Source organism: Dermochelys coriacea, chromosome 5 (genome assembly GCF_009764565.3).
Source record: "Dermochelys coriacea isolate rDerCor1 chromosome 5, rDerCor1.pri.v4, whole genome shotgun sequence".
In the NCBI taxonomy this organism is placed as follows: domain Eukaryota; kingdom Metazoa; phylum Chordata; order Testudines; family Dermochelyidae; genus Dermochelys; species Dermochelys coriacea.
In genome coordinates, this window is record NC_050072.1 from 62444529 (window position 1) to 62465309 (window position 20781).

A 20781-nucleotide genomic window follows, 5' to 3' on the forward strand; every position below is an offset into this window, starting at 1 on the left:
TAGTTAAATATATCTGTTCTTTGTTATATTCCTGGCACCCAGGAGAAAACTCTTTAAATATACATTTCATGTAGGCAATAGTTTCTTGGCATATCTCTCTTCAAAAAAATACTTTATAGCAGTATATAAATAGGTCACCTACATGTCAAATTTTATAATTTTGCCCAAAAACTATAGATCTGTTTAATTTTTGTAAAGTTTCAATTTTCCCCGACATTAATAAAGCTGACAAACTGTTGAAATGGAAATGCTTTCATCTTCCACAATAGAAGTGGCAATTTTATAGGAAAAAACCTACAGCAACACTCCTCAGTTGTTTTAACCTGAGCGTTTGGCCTACTTCAAGTAGCAGCTTTTTTTCTCCCCCCATCATGCTCACACCCACACAACCTTGCACACATACAGTACAAGCACACGCTTTCAGACGCTGGTAGGCCACAGAGTGCTTCCCGTTGTTTTAATAAAATGGGAAGCAGTGTAGCTAATAATTTAACTACACTAAGCACACACAAGCAAACACCTTAAGGCAACCATTGCAATGGGGGTTTAAATTGCAGGGGTAAGTTACTGTTGTCGATAAAGAGGCTGTATATAGCTTTCATATATACACACGCCTCTTTTTAACCCTCCAAAACAATGTTTTCACTTTCTTTAAAAATTTTGTGCAAATTTTAAACCTTCTACCGTTTAAGGCAAAGAGTTTGCATTAACAAGAAAACAGACTTATATTTATCCAAAAGCATTTCAACTTGCTACATTTTTTTTTTTTAAAATGTGCAGAACTTCAAAGTAGAGACATTGAGTCCCCAGTATCTACTGGTAAAATGATTTCCATGGACAAATATAAGTCTTAAGGAAAAGAAGGGACCAGAAAAAAGCAGCTTCAAATATGCAGAGAAGCAACCTCAACAACAAAAGTAGTAACTCAAGTCTGCTAATACTGAAACTTTTGTAATGCAAAAGTTTAATCTTTTTAGAATCTTAGAGCAACTCATGTGGAATTTTAAATAAATAAGCTTAAGTTTATTCACATCATCTGGTCCAAGCAGAGCTCTAGTGCCATGACTCTGCTTGTCGTTGGTCAAATTCACCTATTAGTCTTTTAATATGAGCCAGTTTGTTATGAAGATATTCACATCTGTACTTTTCCTCATGATAGTTGGGACTCGACTGCAAAAAAAAAAAAAAAAAAAAAAAAAAAAAAAAAAAAAAAAAAAAAAAAGAGAAACAAATCAGGGCGCAGAAACATTTTTGCAATATTTTCATCTGAATGCCCATCACTAAAAAGGGCATCCAGACCTTGTACACAGAACGATTATGAAAGTGTTTAACCTAGCCATACTTCCCACCTCCCAGTTGTACACACCTGTTTGATCTTCTGATATTCCTGTAGGACTTCCTCATGAACTACCTGCAAGTAAGAAAATTGAAATAAAAACCATTTGAAGACCATTTCACTGTTGCAAAGTGCAACTGAATATTAAAAGGGTAGAAGAGTGGGATGAAGATTTTCAGTTTTACCACACAGACATTTAAGCCTCGTCTACACAAACATTTAGTTCGTGGCAAGCTGGAGTATGAATCTAGCCCGCCATGGACTAACTGCCCGTGTAGGTCCTGCTGACGTCCATTAATGCACTTTTAGTCCACAAGGATAGTTAGTCTGCAGCAAATAGATTCACATCCCAGCTTGTCAAGAAATAAACGTTTGCAAAGACAAACCTTTATTCTCTGGTCACCCTCCTGCTGTGGAGAAGAGCAAGTCTGCAGACAAAGCTGCGATAAGGCCATGGAGTGGCTATGTTTGAAGATCCTCTTGTATAGCCACCTTCTCAATGCCCCCTGTAAAATATTGTGCAGCCACATGCTACTTAACGTAAGGCCTTGCCTACGTCTAAGGGGAGGGATCTTCTCCCACCCTCCCAAAGCCTGGAAAACCTGTAAGAAAAGTTGTGGAGTTAACATTTCCCGAGACATTATTAACCTTGGTTGCTCACTGTTCTTTCAGGAAGGTCAGAGAAACTGAGGCCAGTAACCAATAGCAACATAGCTATTGGTCCTATGGGACTGCTATGGTTGGAAGAAAGATTATAGAGGAACAAATTCCTCTGCACAACAGGACTATATCCACAGTTTGGGAACAGTTTCCTGGCCCATCTGCTGCCAACAACAGGCCCCCTTGGGGACGCAGGTTATGGGGAAAAATTTAGAGTTGCTGCTCCAGAGACTGTCAATTTATTTATTTCCTCCCACTCGTATATTCTGATCCCACACAAGAGCGTGAGCTACAATCAGCACTAAACTTCTCATCTTGCACAAACCTACAATGCCACATACTACACAAACCTAGAATCATATACTTCAGGTCAATAGTTTGTTAGATGATCTGGCACCCTGCAATTTGTTTCAGTGATTAGCCTAGACCTTGGGAGACCTCTGCTTTGCCACAGACTTCTTGTGAAATGGGGCAAGTCAAAGCCTCCCCATGCCTCAGCTCCTCATTTTTAAAATGAGGATAATAGCACCTCCCTACCTTTTAGGGGTGGTGAGAGGACAAATACATTCAATTGTGGGGCTCTCAAATCATTTGGTGATGGGATCCAAGTACCTGAGACAAAAGATGCTTCTGCCAAATTAAGTGTTTTACTCTACCAAATTATACATTCATCTAAGGATTTTCTGTGAAGTCCAATTTTTATCTTGTATATTAGTTTTTAGAAAGTTTGGAGTATTTGGCTACATGCTTAAACATTTGGGGTTTGGGGAGAGGAAGAAGAGGGTGATCTAAAAACAAAGCAAAAAGGTAAAACTGGCTCACAAAATGCATTCTATTCCTCTTTACCTGATACTCCTTAGATCCTGGAGAAAGGAGCTTACGCTGAGCATCAAGTTTCATAAATCTTCTAGTGACATTCTCCATCCTGGCATGTAAGCTTCTGTATTCATCATACTCTGCATTGAAGTCATCCTTGTAACTCTGGCGTTGCTCATATGAGACAATAGCTATATATTTTCTAATGGAAAGAGTACAGTTACACTTATCTTCCATGAAATGCCGTTGGTATAAAATTGTTACAGTTCATTGCAAGTAGCTGTAGTTCATTGCAAGCCATACATTACTATTACAGTTCAATTCTCAGTAAGTCAAAGATTTGACTAATTTAAAATATACTTCTGTCTTGTTGTGATAGACAAATATTAAACTGTACACTTTGGTTGAGGTGGTTTTTAGAGTCTGTATTACAAATGATCTTTAACAGAACCTACAATATTTCAATGGCAAATTGCAGTCTATAGATGTGTAAGTATTTTACTCTATATGGTCTTTATTTCAGAAGTCATTAGACTATCTACAACTGTAGGAGCATACACAGAACAGTTAACATGCATTCAAATTAAACAGAACCAATACCTCTATTTAAATAAGAGCGGAGCTGCTGGCAACTCATTTGCTATGATGGCCCTTTAATTTCAGAATTTGTTTCCTGTATTGATCTGCTAGAGCAAAATGCATTTACCTTCTGGGAACACTGCTTAAGCAGACCAGTTTTTTTTCTGGCATTTGGGAGGGTTTGAATTGATACAATAATTTATTTCAAGATTTGGCAAATGTTTCGCTCTTGAATAGGAAGTTAAATTAATATTTTATCCTAATAATTGTGCTGTATTAAGTAAGAGTCAAAGTCATCTAAAGAATCTGTGAAACATGATAGGCAACATAAAACAAGATGTAATGAGGTCTGCAGCTGTGTGTGTGTGTGTGTGTGTGTGTGTGTGTGTGTGTGTGTGTGTGTGTGTGTGTGTGTGTGTGTGTGTGTGTGTGTGTGTGTGTGTGTGTGTGTGTGTTTAAAAGTAGGCAAACAATCAAAAGAGCAGATATAATCTTTGTCTTTTTTCCAGGTTTCCCAAATACACTGTTGCCTTCGGTCATGTCTGACTTTAGCCTCAGCCAACTAGCCCTCATCCAAACCTTTATTCTGACCAGACATTGGGAAAGCCCATCAACTACTATGTCCGTGTCTCCAGAGGCACCACAATCCCAAGTGCCCTACATATATCAAGCAGAAGGGAACAGCAGCAGCATTTAGGGCAGAGGAGACACTGCCCAGTTGTACTCTCTGGATACTCTCAGATTAAGTAATGGAGCAGGATCACCTCCATCTATTTCTTTCATGACCCAGAGGTATGTTTATCTTGTGATCAATGATGTTGGAGACAGCGGTCAGATTTTTAAGTAGTCTCTGTTCTACATCCAGGCTCTAAAAAGAATGAGCAGGCTGACAGGGATCAAGGAAGTTATTGAGGTTACAGGGACAAACCATCTTGATGCGTAGAAAGAATAGTAAATATGGCAGGCGATCAGCTTGGCTTAACAGTGAAATCCTTGCTGATCTTAAACACAAAAAAGAAGCTTACAAGAAGTGGCAGATTGGACAAATGAACAGGGAAGAGTATAAAAATATTGCTCAGGCATGCAGGAGTGAAATCAGGAAGGCCAAATCACACCTGGAGGTGCAGCTAGCAAGAGATGTTAAGAGTAACAAGAAGAGTTTTTTCAGGTATGTTAGTAACAAGAAGAAAGTCAAGAAACATGTGGGCCCCTTACTGAATGAGGGAGGCAACCTAGTGACAGAGGATGTGGGAAAAGCTAATGTACTCAATGCTTTTTTTGCCTCTGTCTTCAGGAACAAGGTCAGCTCCCAGACTGCTGCACTGGGCAGCACAGCATGGGGAGGAGGTGACCAGCCCTTTGTGAAGAAAGAAGTGGTTCGGGACTATTTAGAAAAGCTGGACAAGCACAAATCCATGGGGCTGGATGCACTGTATCCGAGTGCGCTAAAGAGGTTGGCGGATGTGATTGCAGAGCCATTGGCCATTATCTTTCAAAACTCATGGCCATCGGGGGAGTCCCAGATGACTGGAAAAAGGCTAATGTAGTGCCCATCTTTAAAAAAGGGAAGGAGGAGGATCCTGGGAACTACAGGCCAGTCAGCCTCACTTCAGTCCTTGGAAAAATCATGGAGCAGGTCCTCAAGGAATCGATTCTGAAGCACTTAGAGGAGAGGAAAGTGATCAGGAACAGTCAGCATGGATTCACCAAGGGCAAGTCATGCCTGACTAATCTAATTGCCTTATATGATGAGATAACTGGCTCTGTGGATGAGGGGAAAGCAGTGGACGTGTTGTTCCTTGACTTTAGCAAAGCTTTTGACACCGTCTCCCACAGTATTCTTGCCAGTCAGTTGAAGTATGGGCTGGATGAATGGACGATAAGGTGGATAGAAAGCTGGCTAGATTGTCAGGCTCAACAGGTAGTGATCAATGGTTCCATGTCTAGTTGGCAGCTGGTATCAAGTGGAGTGCCCCAAGGGTCGGTCTTCGGGCCAGTTTTGTTCAATATCTTCATTAATGATCTGGAGGATAGCATGGATTGCACCCTCAGCAAGTTTGCAGATGACACTAAACTGGGAGGAGAGGTAGATACGCTGGAGGGTAGGGATAGGATACAGAGGGTCCTAGACAAATTAGAGGATTGGGCCAAAAGAAATCTGATGAGGTTCAACAAGGACAAGTGCAGAGTCCTGCACTTAGGATGGAAGAAACCCATGCGCTGCTACAGACTAGGGACTGAATGGCTAGGCAGCAGTTCTGCAGAAAAGGACCTAGGAGTTACAGTGGATGAGAAGCTGGATATGAGTCAACAGTGTGCTCTTGTTGCCAAGAAGGCCAATGGCATTTTGGGATGTATAAGTAGGAGCACTGCCAGCAGATCGAGGGACGTGATCATTCCCCTCTATTCGACATGGTGAGGCCTCATCTGGAGTAGTGTGTCCAGTTTTGGGCCTCACACTACAAGAAGGATGTGAAAAAATTGGAAAACGTCCAGCGGAGGGCAACAAAAATGATTAGGGGACTGGAACACATGACTTATGAGGAGAGGCTGAGGGAACTGGGATTGTTTAGTCTGCGGAAGAGAAGAATGAGGGGGGATTTGATAGCTGCTTTGAACTACCTGAAAGGGGGTTCCAAAGAGGATGGAGCTAGACTGTTCTCAGTGGTAGCAGATGACAGAACGAGGAGTAATGGTCTCAAGTTGCAGTGGGGGATGTTTAAATTGGATATTAGGAAAAACTTTTTCACTAGGAGGGTGGTGAAACACTGGAATGGGTTACCTAGGGCGGTGGTGGAATCTCCTTCCTTAGAGATTTTTAAGGTCAGGTTTGACAAAGCCCTGGGTGGGATGATTTAGTTGGGGATTGGTCCTGCTTTGAGCAGGGGGTTGGACTAGATGACCTCCTGAGGTCCCTTCCAACCCTGATATTCTACGATTCTATGAAGTTTTTTTTTTACACTCCAAAGTATCAGCAGAACTGCTTTGCCACCAGCTTCTCTTGCTCATTCCTCTTTTTAAGCAACTTAACTGGCAAGTTTCTCCTTAAGGGGATTGACATATTTGTCTCTGGTAGATATCAAAAACCAGGAGAACATGAATCATACAACTGGTCATAGCCCAAAAACTCCACTAGTACTTCCAGAATCTATAGGCACTGTCCACGATTGATGCAGAAGACACACATTTATTTTCCCAACCACTACAGATACAATCTAGTCCAAATTAAGAGCGATTTAGGAAGCCGTTTTCAAATGCAACTCACAATGCTGTCCTAAAAGCTGCTGCTTAATGTTCTTATAGAAGATGCCCAATCAACACAGTTTGTACCCTTCAACTTTTCAGGAAATGCTGATGAAATGGTAATTTTGAATAAGATGAGAACAAGTGTCTTTCTACATTAAAATTCATATTGTAGGAAATATAGGCAATACACAAAATCAAGACCAACTGTAATCCAACAAATAAGGCAAGAGTTTTGAATGTTGTCAAGACTTTTGCCTATCCACATCAGCTGGTATTCCACATAAACTATTCTTTCTTTAAATTCAATAGGCTTGCTCTGTTTAGTAATATACCTCAATCCATGTTTATTCATCTCCCTTTGTGACCTATTTTTGTATAATCCTAGGTTGTTTTGCTAAAAGCAGTATGTTATACTACATATAACTGGAGTTAGTATAGTCCATTTAAAGAAACATTTATTTTTTGGTTTTATTGAATTTAATTGGCACAATAGAGACTGATCCACTGCAGCTATGGTGATTTGCAAGCAGGGATTTCATATGGGTAAATAAGACAGAAGCAAACTCTTATTTTGCAGTAATCACTGAATCGAGTGCTCAAGCAAAGTACTACCATTACTGTACATCAGAAGGAGCCCACCTGAAGAGGAAGGTACACTAGAGTGGAATATAGACCTGTTTTATTTTATTGCTCCTAGATCTATGCAAAAACAAAATGAAGTCACGTAGGTCTTAACTCCGATCAGTGTATGAGTGTCATTAAGCTGGACAGTATTTCTATGCTTACTCCATGTATGTGTTATTGCCTTAATATAATAATTATAGCTGGTCAGAAAAATTCCAACTACACAGGATTTTTAATGGAATTTGACAGTTTGTCAAAATCAAATTGCTTTGTGTAGACCACTCAATTTTGGAAATCAGGCTGGTTTATGACGACACTGCCTGCTTTCCTGCCAGCTGATCTGGTTCCTTGACCAAAGGGCTTCCAGGGTCTGTCAAGTGGACTGCTCCATCCCCTTTTGCAGGACATTTCTAATTTACATTCTGAATCAGAACAGAAACAAATTTGAAAAAAAGCAAAATTCTTACGTGAAGTGGAATATCTTTCTCTTCCCAGCTGTAACAATGTTATTTGCACCCAACATGCCAAGTTGTAAATTAGCTTTGTCATCACCATGCTTGGGTGGTGACTTCATGGCTTCATCCTAGCCCCATATATGCATCTACTGGTATTATGGTATTTGTCTTACTCTGCCATATTAGTTCTGTTGGAGGAGCAGGATTATCAATTGCTCCAGGGGGCAAGGAATTGAGAGAGAAAGGAGTTTGAAAGCTGGGCCAAATTTATTTTCATTCTTTTCATGCATGTTTATCAGATCCATCTTTTATCGTGTTAAAGATGGTACAAGTTAAAAAACTGACTGTTAGAGAAAGCTTGCCCCCGGTTGGGACTGAACTCGTCTGCCTGAAATAATGTTGCAGTTATTCCTGGTTTAACTGACCTATAGCTTAATCAGAGGGCAGGATTAGCCAACAGAGGAGCAGTCCTGTCCCCACTATTTTACCAGACATGTATATGCAGGAGAAGGGGCGTGTGCTGCAGTGACCACAGGGCTCATTACCAAATATATCAGCTGATATATTTTACATGTGCAGGCAATGAGATTCTAGCACTGAAGTCATATGTACACTACAATTAATCACTGTTTTATATTATAGCAGCATGCTAATTAGGGTTGAGTCAGCATTTCAATTCTGGCCACTTTAGAACTGCCATCAAAAACCTCACTCCTTTCTCCTTTAAGTTGAGGAATGAGTTTAAGAAAAGCCATGTTGACTTTTTTTTTTTTGTAGTTTTTGGAATAAAAAAAAATTCACAGAATAGCAAAAGAGTGCTTTGTTAGTAGCACAACTAACATTGGGTAAGATATTATTTGATGTTTACATTTTGAAGAAAAATGTAAAGCCACCAATAAAACTTAAAATACAGCTGCTGAGCATCTTCAAAAGCTATATGTAGCATTTTTAGAACTGGTCCAAGGAATTCTGGTAAATATTGATTTTTAAATGTTCTAAAAATACATATTTAGCCAACAGATTGGCTCTGCTACAATAGTTGTTTCAGTCTGAGACAAGTTCTTAAATTCTAGAAAATGTTCAACATTCAGCTGTGTCAAGACAAGAGAGTTACACAGCTAAATCTTACATTTTTGGCATATTGAAAAATTTCACATAATCTTCTATGGAATGAGTTAAGGAGCTAACATTAAGATTTATTAGCACGTCTCAGTTTTTCACACCTATTTATTCATTTTAATATGCTCACCACTCTAGTTTCTAGGTGCCATATGTAAGTGGAAAAATGTGTTTGCTGATCCATTTTTACTTCTCACTACATACAGTTATAACCAAGGCTCTCTGTACTTTTCAGAAAGCTCATCCTTAATTTTGAATCAAGGTCCCCTGATTTTTGCAGCTCTCTGGTGAGCAGTTTTATGGTAAAACGAATATTTTCTGCAGCAGTTTCAAGGTCAGCCGGTGGTCAGGCTGCATCAAAGCTTTAATGGCTTACCACAGTTTGAGTGGATGACATCTGATGTAGCATTACAATATTCTCTGAAGAGTATTTTTAATTATTTTTTTAAATCTAAGGCAAGTTTGGAAACTATAAACTATGCCAGGGGTGGCCAATCTGTGGCTCTGGAGTCACATGCGGCTCTTCAGAAGTTAATATGCGGCTCCCTGTATAGGCACTGACTCCAGGGCTGGAGCTACAGGCGCCAACTTTCCAATGTGCTGGGGGGTGCTCATTGCTCAATCCCTGGCTCTGCCATAGGCCCTGCCCCCACTCCACCCCTTCTCATCCCGTCCCCTGGCCTGCCATGCCCTTGCTCCTTCCACTTCCCCTCTGAGCCTCCTGCATGCCACGAAACAGTTGACTGAAAGGTGCGAGGAAGGAGGGGGAGGCGCTGATTGGCGGGGCTGCTGGTGGGTGGAAGGCACTGAGAGCGGGGGGGCGGAGACGGAAGCTCATGGGGGGCTGCTGATGTATTACTGTGGCTCTTTGGCAATGTACATTGGTAAATTCTGGCTCCTTCTCAGGCTCAGGTTTGTCACTCCTGAACTATGCACTAGATCACAAATCTCCCTCTTTAGAAATACATCACGTACATCATGTACTGTGTTTCACTAAAAAAGTGCTGACTTCCAACTATTTTCCTATTACAGGTGGTGCTGCTTTAGTTTCAGTGACCATTTAAAAAACAACCACAAGGGCTTCAGGCTCCTACAGGGCTAAAACCATATGTCACAGAAACAGAGAAGTGTTCCTATGATTTAATTGTAATTGGTGTTCTTTTCATGCCAGATAAACCTAGAATGTTCATATAGGGTGCAGGGAATGTAAAGTTGTAGTTAGATATACGTAGCTCATACAGAAACATACCTAAGCATATATTTCATGATCATTGCTAATGTGTGTTTTGTATAGATATTTTGTACACACATTAGCCAAAGTCATTATTTAATTGAAATGCAGCAAGGATACAGTTATATATAAACTGTATACACACACACACACACACACACACACACACACTATAATGTTATAGTGACAAAAACCATTAGAGACAAAAAGGTTGACAACTTTAACCTACTGAGCAAAGGAACTTTTATATTGGTGAAAGTATTCAAACATTCACTGAAATCCCTCAGTCATGTTTTAGTTTCTTTCATATATTTGTAGCAATACAAAAACTATATTTAAGCCAGGATTTATTTTGTCACAGCCCATCTTCTCCTGTTATTTAATCTCGCAAGGACATCAGTCCTGCATTTATTACATCACAACCTGTCATGGAAATTGTGAAGTCCTAAACACAGTGTTATGACTTCACTGGAATATCAGAATGCAAACACAGGTGATGAGGAATACATCTTGCTCAGAATAAATCGGATATATTGAAAGCAGGGCAGAAAACACCATCTACTCCACTTACAGAGTGACAAATTGTTCGTTATAGAAAAAACATGAAATGCTAGGCCTCAGATTAGAAGGAGACTCAGCAGGAAGCAGTATGCTAAGGTGTATGGCATGACTGGCCAGTTCCTTCCTTGAGCCACTCTACTACACAAGGCCCCCAGCTATGTGAAGGACAGTACAAACTCCCAAGGTGCACATTAGCCTAGGGGATCACCAGTCCTCAAGCGCCTGCCACTGTTCTTTCAACATTTTCATTTATGCTGAGCGAGGAGGAACATTTTGTCTTGTGGAAGTCTTTGGGAATAAATGGAGTCAGTTTAGACGTCACAAAGTGAGGCTTAGCTATAATTTGATTGCAGGTAGGGTTAAAAATAGTAAGTAGACAGTTTTATATGTATTACAATTAAACTGTTAAAGATAAGGGCTAACAGCTGGGTGCAAATAAAGTAAATGTTATAGGGAAAGTTAAAAAAAGTTGTCATCTTTTCTATTAGTGCTTCGTCAGTAGGGCCCTACCAAATTCATGGTCCATTTTGGTCAATTTCACAGTCATAGGATTTTAAAGATCATACATTTCTTGATTTCAGATATTTAAATCTGAAATTTCACAGTGTCGTAATTGTAGGGAGCCTGACCCAAAAAGGACTGTTAATCCCCCAGCCCACCCCCCGGTATTTTTAGTAAAAGTCAAGCACAGGCTATGGGCTTCCATGATTTTTTGTTTGTTGCCTGAGACCGGTCTGTGACTTTTATAAAAAATATCTATGACAAAATAATCTTAATCACAGTAATCATAGGACTTAATAGATTTAAAATTTCACATATAATGTAAGGGAGATTTAAAAAAAATATTTAAATTTTAAAAATATATAATTAAGTTTTTAATCCATCCTGTCCATAAACTCTTTGATGCAGAATCGTTTAACTATATATGTTCCATAAAGAGCATTTAATATAATAGTAAAAAAATATTCAAAACCAAAGATTCAGTATTTAACTTTCCTGCTGGGCAATCTAACCACTAAGCTGGGAGCAAGTCTACCACCGACTTTGTTGCTTTATTTCAATACACTATCTGCTCAAGAACTTCACTTTTTAAAGCACTTCCGAAAAAAATATTCTTAGATATTTAATGCATAGTGTGGCACTACTTTTAGAACCAGCAGAACTGACATGGCCCTTTAAAAAGTTACATTTTGGTAACTCTTCCATTTTCTAATTACATACGACCTTTCACAGTTGAGTTTTGAACTGCCTGTTAGTGCATGGCATGAATTTTGTCAATCTTAGGCCTACTTTTACTTACACAAAGTAGTCTGGTAGTTCACTTGTTGATGAAGGATCTGTAGAGTCAGTGCAAGTCTCTTTAACATCTATATGGAAATAAAAGGTTGACATATAAAAAGATTCTAATATACTTAATGTGATCCAAATCTGAAATGTCTGGAACGCTTCTTCCCAGGAATTCTATTCTGTTGTCTCACCATGTAATCATGACTAAAGCGCACAATACAATGTTTACAATAGGGGCCATACGACTAACTCTACAATAGGCAATACCAGGAGTTTAAAGCGCATTAGCTACTGTAGAATCTGTACAACAAAATAATGCAATCTTAACCCACGGTCACCTTATATCATCAAGATAAATTGTGGCATCCTCACAACAATTCAAAATCTGAGGTGGCAGATGTGGCCACACAATAGAAGCTAGAAGTTTTACATCAATATGCAACTCTCATGGGACCAAACTAAAAGGACAATAGGGTGGAAAGCCAAAGTGCTTTTCTTGGTGCAAGAATGGTCCCTCTCCTCCTCCAACTATGGGTAAGCAAAGTTTATAATTTAATTTGAATACTTTCTATACAAAAGAAGTCCTTATAGCATTTTATTCAAATCTAACTAGCATTCAGACTTTAATTTTGAACAGAAGATTTTCTCATTAAATATGGCAACATTGGTTTTTACAGGCAAAAAAGCAAGTCAATATGTTGCTCTTCAGGAAGGTGTTATGAAAGTAATGTAATCCTTAAATAATCCATCTGTTTGCAAGCAACACAAATGGGACTATTTCCTCTACTTTAGGAAGAGCCTGTGTTTTAAAAATTCTTCTCATATTCCTAACAGAATGTTAGGAACCATTAGGAAAGGGATAGATAATAAGACAGTAAATATCATACCACCACTATATAAAACCATGGTAGACCCACCCCATGCATTTTGCATGCAGTTCTGCTCGCCCCATGTAAACAATGATATATTAGAATTGGAAAAGGCACAGGGAAGGGCAACAAAAATCATTAGGGGGTATGGAACAGCTTTCATACGAAGAGAAAGTAAAAAGATACTGACTGTTCAGCTTAGAAAAAAGAGACAATTAAAAGATAAGAGAAGGGTCTATAAAATCATGGATGATGGGGAGAAAGTGAATAAGGAAGTGTTATTTACTCCTTCACAATACACAAGAACCAGGGGTCGCCAGATGAAATTAACAGGCAGCAGGTTTAACACAAACAAAAGCAAGTACTTCTTCACCCAACACAGTCAACCTATGGAATTCGTTGGCAAGGGATTTTGTGAAGGTCAAAGTATAACTGGGTTCAAAAAAGAATTAGATAAGTTCACAGAAGATGGACCCGTCAATGGCTGTTAGCCAAGATGGTCAGGGACGCAAGCAACACCATGCTCTGGGTATCTCTAAACTTCTGACTGTCAGAACCTGGGAGTAAAAATGACATGGGATGGGCCACTCGATAAATTGCCCTGTTCTGTTCATTCCCTCTGAAGCATCTAGCACTGGCCACTGCCAGAAGACAGGACACTGGGCTAGACTGACCACTGGTCTCACCCAGTATGGCCATTCTTATGTTGTTATTCATTAAGTATATTTTCATATATGGGATTGGTATTTAGAACTTACTGGCAAAACACAAAGTTATAAATTTAGTTTTGCTAGCAAGTTTTTGATCATACCACCACACATATGATAAGTTAGTGTTACCCTTAAACTGTAAAACACTGAGTTATTTTAACAGAATATTCTGGCCAAAGCACTCACTCAGGCTCCAACAGTTAGAGGTCTGTAAGAATATACATGATTCAGATCAGAAGTATCTGAGTAAAGCAATTATATTTATACCAAGAGATTACTCTTCCTATAAAAGACATTCTTTGTACTACAGAATCATAGGACTGGAAGTGACCTCGAGAGGTCATCTAGTCCAGTCCCCACACTCATTATCTAGATCACCCCTGACAGATGTTTGTCTAACCTGCTCTTAATAATCTTCAATGATAGAGATTCCACAACCTCCCTAGGCAAATTTATTCTAGTGCTTAACCACCTTGACAGTTAGGAAGTTTTTCCTAATGTCCAACCTAAACCACCTTTGCTGCAATTTAACTCCAGTGCTTCTTGTCCTATCCTCAGCAGTTAAGAAGAACAATTTTTTTCCCTCCTCCTTGTAACAACCTTTTATGTATCTGAAAACTTATATCTCATCTCAGTCGTCTCTTCTAGACTAAACAAACCCAATTTTTTCAATCTTTCCTCATAGGTCATGTTTTCTAGACATTTAATCATTTTTGTTTCTCTTCTCTGGACTTACTCCAATTTATCCACATCTTTCCTGAAATGTTGCTCCCAGAACTGGACAAAATACTCCAGTTGAGACATAAACAGAAGTGCTAAGTTTAATAGGAACTATGAATTCCGTGAGAGATACAAAATAAATAAATAATACAAATAAAACCTATGTTATCCAAATTTCAGTACTATGAACAAAAATCCAATTTTAAAAAGGAATAAGTATTTTTTTTAATAAAAATATTTTACAACAAGGTCTTTCTCTGAAGGTGCCCAGCAGGTTGTGGGTGCCTTAGCAATATAAATATCAATTTAAGGCACAATATTGAATTTTACTAGGCGTTTAGAATTCTGTAACTGACCGACAGTACCCTGAATGTTACCATATACTGGTGTACTGAGCACAAGGATTTTCAGAAACATATATTCCACCCCTGCAACGGCAGCCATATTGTGTGTCTAAATGAATCGGAAAAATCCAGGTTTATCCATCAGCAGTCTACAAAGAGAATCCCATCCATACAATCAGCTCTGTTTCCAGAGATGAAACAATTTTAGACTAGGTGAGGGCTGAATCTGACTTCTGATTTAACAAAAGATACTTGAAACGTGAAATGCAAGGTTAAAGGAATTGCCCTAACTTACACTTGATATTTGTTTATTAAATGTCAATATTAAAAAACTTTGTAGCTCCAACTGATATCTTATGGATTTTGAGTTAACAGCCACATTCCACAAACTTAAAAAAAATATTAGGAAAGCAAATATATTTGGTTTCAGAGTAGCAGCCGTGTTAGTCTGTATTCGCAAAAAGAAAAAGGAGTACTTGTGGCACCTTAGAGACTAACAAATTTATTAGAGCATAAGCTTTCGTGAGCTACAGCTCACTTCATCGGATGCATTTGGTGGAAAAAACAGAGGAGAGATTTATACACACACACACACACACACACACACACAGAGAGAACATGAAACAATGGGTTTATCATACACACTGGAAGGAGAGTGATCACTTAAGATAAGCCATCACCAGCAGCGGGGGGGGGGGGGGGGGGGGGGGAGAGGAGGAAAACCTTTCATGGTGACAAGCAAGGTAGGCTAATTCCAGCAGTTAACAAGAATATCAGAGGAACACCTCATGAAGTGAGCTGTAGCTCACGAAAGCTTATGCTCTAATAAATTTGTTAGTCTCTAAGGTGCCACAAGTACTCCTTTTCTTTTTGCGAATACAGACTAACACGGCTGCTACTCTGAAACCTACCTTGCTTGTCACCATGAAAGGCCCCCCCCGCTGCTGGTGATGGCTTATCTTAAGTGATCACTCTCCTTACAGTGTGTATGATAAACCCATTGTTTCATGTTCTCTGTGTGTGTGTGTGTATGTATATAAATCTCTCCTCTGTTTTTTCCACCAAATGCATCCGATGACGTGAGCTGTAGCTCACGAAAGCTTATGCTCTAATAAATTTGTTGGTCTCTAAGGTGCCACAAGTACTCCTTTTCTTTTTGCAAATATATTTGGTAAGCTTTCATTTGGTTTTACAAGCAGGATTTTAAGATTTTTTAATATCCTCTCCACTACTGCTTAAAGTAGTTGTAAGAATAATTTCTGGAGCAGGAAAGAGGAAGGAGAGAGGTGTCCAAACTGAAACTTTAGTTTGCATCTGAGTAAACTGCAAGGTTTTTTGTAAAGAGAAAACAGTCTCTTCCCAACTCTCAGAGATCTGGAATAAAGATTCACAATGCTAGATTTTTTTTTTTTTTTTGTTAAAAACACAAAATTACTCTACAATTGCTACTGTACTATAATTAAAAATAAATTGCAGTTAAGTGTATGTTATGCAACATTATCTCTTCCTTTAGTGTGTACTTTTACTTGTTAATTTGCAAAATTCATTAATTTTCTGTGCGTTGATCTTCCAGCCACTGTGAAATGAGAACATTGTACTGTGAGATTCAATAACAATGTTTACTGTTTGGTCAATCAAATTTCAGTTGGTTTGCTTTTTCTTTAGAAGTCATTTCACAGCCATGAAGTCACAGTCAGTTCTCTGAAGAAACTGTAAACATTAACAGTACTGATGCCCATTGATAAATTGATTTGACCTAATACAGTTAATAATTAAACTGCCCTGCACTCAAAGTGGTATGTGAACACCTCATAGTTTATAAAACAAAACCAAAATAGTATTTTGTTCTCTCCTTTTGATTACCCAACATCCCATCCAACAATGAATTGTTTATAATTTTTTAAAAATAAAAATTATTCCTGTTGTTCAAAAGCTGAAGTCAATCATACCAAAAATAAAATTGAACAACATTTTGTCTGGAATGCCAATATAGCTGTACTCATGTACATGTGTCATTCCTCCCCTTTGTTTTTCTATAGCCTTAAAGCTTAGTAAGGTAATAATTTGCACTTTGGTTCAGGTGAAAATTGCTATATGTAAAGGCAGGTAACTATCATTATTCCCATTTTACAGCTATGGAAGGAGGCAGCAGAGAGAGGTTAAGTAACTTGTTCAATGTTTAGTGAATCAGTAGCAGTTAGGAGTGGAACTGAGGTCTTATTTCTGGTCCATTGTTTTACCCACTAGATCAATCTCACTTATCCATAAAGTAATTTAAAGCGCTGCTTTTTTAAATACCTTCACTTGAATCCAAACTGGAATTTTTCAGCTTGACAATTTCTTCTCTCTTAAGGTCTTTCTCCTTTTCTTCCATACTCTCCATGTTATGTTTTTTTATTTGGTCCTTCTCCTTATGTTTTTTTGACTTCTTTTTGGATTTTTTGTGCAACACTGAATGTACCTCATCAGTTGACTTTGGACACGCTAACTCAACTGCAGTGGGTGCTGGCATTTCCAAAGGAGTCCTAGAGGTATATTTTTCTTGCTGGTCCTCAAAGATGCTGTTGCCATTCTGACTAAAACTATCAACAGGAAGGTCTTGAGTCCCTCGGCCTTCAGGAGTGCTAGGGGAATTGGAGTTAGAGTTTACCGGCTGAGGAGGATTTGAAACAGGAAGGCGAGTTGAAGGAAGCGTTGGAGGAGTTGGGGTGGCAGCGGCTGCAGGGGGAGGTGGTGGTGGTGGTGGTGCAGCAGCTCTCTCGTTGGAAGCAGTCAAGTGACCATTTAATGTTGGTTGAACTCTATTGGTAAGGTGAGATATTCTTGGTTTTTTATTCATTAAAGGATCAATAAAATCTGAATCCAACAGCCGTTTCTGCAATAAAAAAAGATCATTAGTTTCCATTTAATCCAATTCTAAGGTACATCTACAACAAACTGATTAAAACCTACTCTTATGCTTTCTAGTTTATCTTTAGATAAGATGAAGATCATGACAGCTAAACATGTGCTTTGTTTCATGCTTAAAAAATATATCTAGATAGCTTTAAAAAAAATTTGTCATTCTGAGAAGATCCCCTTCAGATCTGTGACCAAGACTTTGAAATCACATAAGACATTGTATGGGGAAGTATCACAGTCCATGCTGGAACATGACAGGTTAGTCAGTACTGTAGATATTTGTGCAGTGCAGATACATTCAGTAAGTAAACAGTTGCTGCCTCTATATAGTCTGTTTTATTCAAGCAGTTCCAACCAATGTGGAACAGTGTGCATATCAGAAAGCCTAAACCTCAAAAAGGGGCAAGGAAAAATCTAGTTTCTGCTATAGGGAGCCTGGGGTCTAAATTATCCTCAGAGAATACTGGAGTTCTTTTGAAATACTATCTGACTCATGTCAGTTTGCTAAACAAGCATATATTGCTTATGTTTCAGTACAACGCAGTGCCTCTGCCCAGAAGTGCCAAGCAGAGCTCTGTACCACATAGCTGAATTACTTCCAGATTCAGTGTGTGTGTTCGAGCAGATGGAACCACACAATTTATACTATTTCACTACTATGAGAAACAGTAGCCAAAGTTGGCAAGAAACAGGTATATTTATTTATTTTCCCCTGTCCCAAATATGTTAATGGCCTCAGTACAGGATGTTTAGTACTTAGTTTCACCTGTCCTGAAACAGCAAATGAAAGCACCACCCAATAATTTTTAGAATGCTCTTCTTCTATAGCCTTTGCTATAGTGCTATTTTATATTTTTACTGCAATCACTGATGCTTTATCTTAAATAGTGCTTTTCATCTGAAAGTCTCCCAGTGCTTAATTAAAGTGGGTATTATCTCAATTTTATAGATGAACAAGGGAAGCACAGAGAAATAAGTGATTTATCCAAGGTCTCAGAAACATACAGCCAGACTGCATCTAGAACCCAGGTCTTCTCTCTCAGTTCCATCCTTTACCCAGTGGACTACACTTAATCATAACTGATATCTGAACACCCCCCACAGCAAAAATAAATTATTTTTTCCCAAAAACAATATTGCTGCCCTAAAAACACCTTATTTCTGGCTTGTCCAGGGTAAATACTGCATTTAAACTAAGGGTTAAAAGGCTGCAGCATAAAAATGCCTGCATGACAGAAAAATCAAATATCAAAACAATATGACAGTACAGATAGACCGAACACCCACAGCATATGCCAGGGTTCCTTCCCCAGTCTGAACTCTGGGGTACAGATGTTGGGACTCGCATGCAAGACCCCCTAAGCTTATTTTTACCAGCTAGGTTAAAAAAAAAAAAAAAAAAAAAAACTTCACCAAGGCACAAATTCCACTTTGTCCTTGAACAGTATGCTGCCACCACCAAGTGATTCAGTCAAAGAATCAGGGAAAGGACCACTTGGAGTTCCTGTTCCCCCAAAATATCCCTCCAAGCCCTTACACCCCCTTTCCTTGGGAGGCTTGAGAATAATATCCTAACCAATTTGTTACAAAGTCAACACAGACCCAAATCCCTGGATCTTTGGACACCGAAAAAAAATAATTAGTTCTTAAAAGAAGAATTTTATTTAATAAAAAAAAAAGGTAAAAATCCCCCCTGTAAAATCAGGTTGGAAGATAAGTTAACAGGGTAACAAAAGATGCACAAAACACAGAGGAACCCCCTCTAGCCTTAGTTTCAGAGTTATAACAAAACAGGGATAAACCTTCCTCCAGCAAAGGGAAAATTCACAAGTTGAGAAAACAAAGAAACTAATACGCCTTGCCTGGCTGTACTTACAATTTCTGTAATATGAGAGACTGGTTCAGAATGGTTTGGAGGACATGGATTGATATCCGGTCCCTCTTACTCCCAAGAGCAAACATAGAAACAAAGAACCCAAAACAAAGCCTCTCTCCCCCACCCCCAGATTTGAAAGTACGTTTTGTCCCCATTGGTTCCTTTGGTCAGGTGCCAACCACGTTATTTGAGCTTCTTAACCCCTTACAGGTAAGGAGGAATTTTAGGCTACCCTTATGGTTATGACAGCATACAACAGGGTACAAGAGTTAAGTAATACAAATATCTTGCCTTCATTTGAAGTACCAAGACGCACCAAGATAAATTGTTTGGCAATATATGAGGTATATTTTTTGTCTAAGTATTTAACAACCAGAAAGTGACTGACACCTAAAAAGTTAAGCCTTTGAGGACAAATTCAACCGTGAGTAAGGACACAACTTTTGCCAACATGCTATTAATAGTTACATTTTGTTATGGTCACTTACGAGTTCAGATACCATAGCAATAGGCTATATTTGAGAATCTATATTCACAAAACATTTTATGAGCCATCTACGTAGAAGTCTGGTTTACTACAATGTTATTTGATCTCTAAAAACAGGATTAAGTGGAGGTTCTTAGGAACTACATGACAAGAATTTTTTTTAAAAAAACCCCACACATCAGTTCCACAGGTCTTCCATGGTGCAACTATTTTTTTTAAGTTATATTCTATGCCACCATCCAATTACCCAGAAATAGTTGCTTCACCTTCTTCATACATTAGAAGGAGTATTGGTGCTTCTCATTACATTATTAAAGCTTTCACTCCAATATAAAACTTGTATGTATTAAGTCTGACTGCATCATATTGCAATATAAAGAAAATCACAAATTAAATACCTGGGAAGGAGAAGCAGATGCAGCATCTTTAGAAGAACTTAGAGGAGATTCCAAATGACTGGTGCTGGTGGCATTCTGAGATGAATTTAGTTTTCTGTAAAGATCACCCATATTCCAGGTTACAAGGAAAAAAAAATCAAGAAAAAGATGCTCTAATAGATCTTACATTATTTGGGAAGAAAGAAGTTTGTTACTTCTCAAACAATGTATTCTTTTATTGCTACCATTAAAGAAAAAGCTTGAACTTACCTAGAAAGTACTAACTCCAATGACTGTTTGTCTATCTCATTGTATCCAGGCCAATCTTTTTGGATCTCTTTAAATACATAATCCTTCAGAGTGTAAGAGTTGTCCTTGGGATTCAAGTTGGCTACCTACAAACATATATTTAAAAATACAAATATTAAAGCTATCTACAAGCTACAATATTAGAAAAGATTGGACAGTTTAAATATAGGTTGAAAATATAACCATGAAAAACGTATTCTGTATTTTCTAGTCTTTGGCTTTAAAGGCAACAAAGGACAGACCTTTCATATAGTGAAAATTTTGACATACAAAA

General features: G+C 38.5%; 1 protein-coding gene across 6 annotated transcripts in view; it reads right to left on the reverse strand.

Moving 5' to 3' along the window:
* Nucleotides 1-770: 770 nt before the first annotated feature.
* Nucleotides 771-20781, reverse strand: part of ELL2 (elongation factor for RNA polymerase II 2) — a 65624-nt gene continuing 45613 nt past the window's right edge. For 5 of the 6 annotated variants that reach the window (XM_043514167.1, XM_038401129.2, XM_043514168.1 and 2 more), the window contains 8 exons: nt 20469-20593; nt 20220-20313; nt 16856-17432; nt 11928-11994; nt 2843-3014; nt 1723-1938; nt 1367-1411; nt 771-1170 (listed from right to left, as the gene is read on the reverse strand). In XM_043514167.1, the coding sequence (XP_043370102.1) occupies nt 1054-1170; nt 1367-1411; nt 1723-1938; nt 2843-3014; nt 11928-11994; nt 16856-17432; nt 20220-20313; nt 20469-20593 (1413 nt within the window). In that variant the 3' untranslated portion in view covers nt 771-1053. The remainder of the gene's footprint in view (nt 1171-1366; nt 1412-1722; nt 1939-2842; nt 3015-11927; nt 11995-16855; nt 17433-20219; nt 20314-20468; nt 20594-20781) is intronic. The other variant, XM_038401128.2, reaches the window with a different exon arrangement.